This window comes from Clupea harengus, chromosome 12 (assembly GCF_900700415.2).
Source record: "Clupea harengus chromosome 12, Ch_v2.0.2, whole genome shotgun sequence".
Classification (NCBI taxonomy): Eukaryota; Metazoa; Chordata; class Actinopteri; order Clupeiformes; family Clupeidae; genus Clupea; species Clupea harengus.
In genome coordinates, this window is record NC_045163.1 from 19,210,490 (window position 1) to 19,215,489 (window position 5,000).

A 5,000-nucleotide genomic window follows, 5' to 3' on the forward strand; every position below is an offset into this window, starting at 1 on the left:
GCGCCGACTCGTGCTTACTGATGGCTGTCTTTTAAGTCAGTTTTGACATGACAATTGACATGTCAAATGGCATGACATTTGACTGAAACCCACCACACCCACCTACACCCACAGACACAGGCGTGTGTCTCTCTCCCTGGGGTGAGGGTTAGCAGTCATCATGAGCTAGCCTAGCCTAGCCTATCTCTGGAGCCCTCCAGCCTGCGCCTCCACCCCAGCTGTGCTGTCTGGCCCCTGCTCTAGGAGCTCCAGGGCACAGATACTGTAGAGGCTGGGGCTGGAGGGGGGCGGCCATGTTGCCCTGTGTTGATCCCAGGCAGGCGGTGCTCAGAGGATCACTGTTCAGGGAGAGGAGAGGAGCGGAGGAGAGGAAGTGGACTGGGCGGTTTTGACACTGGCTCATGGCTGCAGGGGGTGATGTGAACCGTGACCGTTTTGGCGTGTGTAGCGTGTGTTTGGGTATGGTGTGTGTGTGTGTGTGTGTGTGTGTGTGTGTGTGTCTGTGATGCACAGACTAACCTAGCCTTGCATGACTCCAGTAGTTGATGCTGGAGGTGACTGATCATCAGATCGGTTCATCCGCCTTTGAGGTGTTTCTGAGGAGCCCCATCTGTGCTCAGCCCAAGCCCTTAGGTGTGTGTGAGTGTGTGTGTGTGTGTGTGTGTGTGTGTGTGTGTCTGTGTGTGTCTGTGTGTGTGTGTATGTTGGCGTGTGTGTGATAGAGACAGAGCGAGAGAGAAAGAGCTTTTTCGAGTGCACCCAATCCCAAATACAGCCAACAGGAAATGAGCAGCATGCTCTCAGGCATGGCCAGGAAATGAAACATTCTGCGAGGACATGCGCTCTGCCGTCTGCGCTGATGCCGCTCGCTAATCTCTGTTGCTTAATAAACGCAAATGAGATGGTCGGGTGGGAAAAAAAATGAATGCCTGGATATTCCAGGATGCTCAAACACGTTCCCCATGCTTATGAAGGATACGGAGATAATGTTATCTCTCCACGCAGGTGCTTCTCTCACAGGGATTCCTGAGGCTCATATTTGTCTTTTTTCTCTCTCTCTCCCCCCCCCCCTCTCTCCATCCCTCATTCTCTCTCTTTCTTCCTCTGTCTTTCCCTCTCTGTCACTCTACAGTTTCTGTGTCTGAAAAACATCCGGACCTTCCTGAAGGTGTGCCACGACAAGTTCGGGCTGCGGAACAGTGAGCTGTTCGACCCCTTTGACCTCTTTGACGTCCGGGACTTCGGCAAGGTGAGTCACGTTCTTGTTGTTCACGTGTCCCCCCCTCCCCCCCACACACACACCACAGATCACACACTCTTCCCACTCATATACCGGATCCATTGACAAACGTGACAGCTGCCCAAGCTTCGTCTGTCTTCACGCCTGTCCAAAGACATCAGCTCACCGGTTTGATTTGAGGAGCTCCTCAGGCGTACTAGGGTCCCTCTGAGCATGGCCAGCAGCCATGTTTCATTGGGGGTTTCACACTAAGCTCCAGCTCTCAGATCCAGCCTACATGCACACACACACACACACGCACGCGCACACACACAGACACACACACACACACACACACACACACACACACACACACACACATGCACACATACTGTGGAGTGCCTCCCTACGAGCCTAGACACCCACTGGCTGCGTGTGACCCCTCTCAAAGCTGCGGTTCAAGGGAGAGAGAGAGCATGAGCGGATGAGTGGTGTGAGAGCCACACACACACACACACACACACATGAGCGGATGAGTGGTGTGATTTTATCTCTGGTGAGATGGAAGCTCCTCCCCATCCGCCACAACCACCACCACCACCACCACCACCACCACAGATGTCCTCTTTCTCACACACACACACACAGACACAACTGTACACACGCACAAGAAACACACAGATTTTTTTGATACTCCCAGAAACATGTGGTCTCACACCTCAAGGTCAGGCTTGTGGGTTTTGTGTGTCAGTGCGTATCTATGTCAGCCACGTGTGTGGGTGTTTGTGGGTGTGTGTGTGTGTGTGTGTGTGAGTGTGTGAGTGTGTGTGTGTGTGTGTGTGTGGGGGTTTGTGAGAGTGCGTTTGGGGGGTGAGTGCCCTTATTCTCATGCTTCTCATCCTTGCAAGTTAACATGTTATTCTGGAGTCTGGAGTGTGAGATTATGCGGTGTTGAGATGCAGTGGCAGAGAAGCCCTGCAGCGCCTCCTGTGCATGAGTGCGCGCCCGTGTGTGTGTGTGTTTGTGTGTGTGGGGGTTTGTGTGTGTGTGTGGGTTTGTGTGTGTGGGTTTGTGTGTGTGTGTTGTGCGGCATATAAAACATTTAATAATTTCGATGCTGTTTTTATTTCCTTCATGATTCAGCATGAAGAGCTTTATTTGATCATATTTCAACGGTGAACTTCGCAACATGACTGCTTCCTACTGATATGTCACATACACACACACACACACACACACTTCCTGGTGATATGGAATCATGTCCGTTTACCGGTAATCCCAGTCATAACGATCATTGTGTTCGAACAAGAGTGCGATTACTGTTATAACCGTGACTAATAACTACCTTTATCAACCTCGATTACTGTTTCTGTTATCGGCTTATCTGCTGTTATCTGCGTTTCCCGGCAGAGTTCACACGAGCACATGTTTTATAGGCAATAAGATTCTGACGTGATCAGAAGTGTAAGCGAGTTCACCCTGCGCCGCTCAGGTTATGGGTTTACCTCAGCAGTGCGCCGTCACACATTTGGCAGGCGCCTGTGGTATGGCCAGATGACTAAGCAGCCATATTAGCCCTGTGTCAGCGGTCAGTGGTCAGTGGCACAGGGCTCAGAGGACCAGTGCCATACCACAGCCGGCGGGCGGTAAGGATGAGCCACTCCGGTGACGACCCTATGTGGTCTGCAGGTCTGCTGAAGGGGGGGGGGGGGGGGGGGGGGCTGGGGGTCCAGAGGCCTCCGTCTCATTAGGTACATCTCACTGGGCGTGTGTTGTCTGCATCACGGGTCTACCTGAACAAAAAGAGATGGGAGGAGTGGGAGAGGGAGAGAAATAGAGAGGGAGATAGATAGAGAGAGAGAGAGAGAGAGAGGAAGAGAGATGAGTTGAGAGAACAGATGAATGACAAAAGGGGAGAGTAGAGAGTGAGATGCATAGTGAGAGATACGTAGAGCAACCGGGAGAAGGCATCACAGGTTATGGAGAGAATGAGAGAGAGAGAGAGGGAAAGGCAGAGGGAGAGAGAGAGAGAGAGAGAGGGGCAGCAAAGAGCGAAAGACAACAAATGGATATGAGTCCTTGGCAAAGCAGTTTTGGCCCACGCGTGATAAAGCGGAGAGGACACTATCTGGGAGTCAATGAGCAGACGGGCAACAATATTAAAATCCCCTCGCACATCCGAATCAATCACCGCCGCCCCTCTGTACGCCAATTTGTAAATTGCTTTCGCGTGGTCTCTGAGGTGACGCGCTCACCCGCCCATTGATTTTCCATTAAGGGCCGGCTGCTGCCTTTAGAATGAATATCGAGGAGAGAGCGGCCAGCCGCTAATGTGGCCGACGTTCAAAGCACCCGTTTGCAAGCATTTGCATGTCAGCCTGGGCCCCCGCGGTGATGAATGGGTCGGCGTGGTGTTTAGGCATAAGTGGTGGGCTGCGTGGCCACTGGCTTTTCAAATGCGGTCGTGGCTATTGTTAGCCGTGCTCAGAGGAGCAGAATGACAACTCTGGCCCGCTCCATCAGACACTCGCTTCGCTCAGGCGTTCAGGCGTCAGGATAATAGGACTGGATGGAGGTTAGAGAGAGGCAATTAGAACATATGTTTTAGTGCTGTTTTAATAGAATTGACAAAGTCGAAGAATTATGGGTTTCGGTGTAGTCCTGCGGTGTGCAGTCAGCTCAACCCTTTTGTGTATTGCCTGAGTGTGTGTTTATGTGTGTGTGTGTTTGTGTTTGTGTGTGTGTGTGTGTGTGGGTGTATGCGTGTGCGTGTGTGTTTGTGTGTATGTGCGTGCGTGCGTGTTTGTGTTTGTGTGTCTGTGTGTGTCCTCTGATCTGGTCTCATCGCTGTCACTCTCCATCTCTCTCTCTCTCTCTCTCTCCTTCTCTCCTTCTCTCTTTCTCCATCCCTCCTGCTCTTTGCTCCCCGTAGCTGAGGCAATTACCCTTGTCTGTCTCCTCCACCCCTCTCTCCTCCAGCAGATGGACACTTTCACTCCTCCCTAACATCTCCTTCTCCTCACCTCCCTCCCTGTCTCCTCCACCCTGTGACAGAACAGACACATTAATAAAGACACGATCAATGATCACTTTTCATCACTTTTCATCATTCACTCTCATAAACAGTCCCAGAAACAGAGAGCGGGGTCACGTCCATATATCTCAATCACTCCTGTTCGCTTGTCGGCTTTTTCTCCATGCAGGAATACTGAAAAGATCTGCAGGGGGTTCTTAATGTGTGATGAATTCCATAGTATTCACCAGCCATATGTGTTTTCAAGGATCCATCATAGTTCCTTAAGGGTCCCTAACGATTTCATCTCATTTTCAGCTTCTGGTCAATCACTCATATTATATGTAGACTCTTTTGCTCTTAAAAGAGAAGGAATACTGAAAAGATCTGCAGGGGGTTCTTAATGTGTGATGAATTCCATAGTATTCACCAGCCATATGTGTTTTCAAGGATCCATCATGGTTCCTTAAGGGTCCCTAAAGATTTCATCTTATTTTCTGGTGGTGTAGCAGCTTGCCCCAGCCACCCTTGGCCCATACTATGGCGGGACACGCTACATTTGACTAGCAGATAGGCATAATCTGGGGCTAATGTGGGTTTCCTTCCCCGTAATGCCCCTATTCATCAGCGCATCCTTACTGACACGGAGAGTAGGCAATGGGGAGTCATTCCTCCCTCTTTTATGTCCCCATCTGAGCCACCGGGCTCCATGTTATCGCCCAACCCCTCTAAATTAGCGCGGCAAACGAGCGCCGTTATCATCAACAC

At 51.0% G+C, this 5,000-nt stretch overlaps 1 protein-coding gene across 11 annotated transcripts in view; it reads left to right on the forward strand.

The window, feature by feature from the left end:
- vav2 (vav 2 guanine nucleotide exchange factor) overlaps window positions 1–5,000 on the forward strand; it is a 219,603-nt gene that overhangs the window by 66,634 nt on the left and 147,969 nt on the right. For all 11 annotated transcript variants that reach the window (XM_031577743.2, XM_031577746.2, XM_031577744.2 and 8 more), the window contains exon 2: window positions 1,133–1,249. In XM_031577743.2, the coding sequence (XP_031433603.1) occupies window positions 1,133–1,249 (117 nt within the window). The remainder of the gene's footprint in view (window positions 1–1,132; window positions 1,250–5,000) is intronic.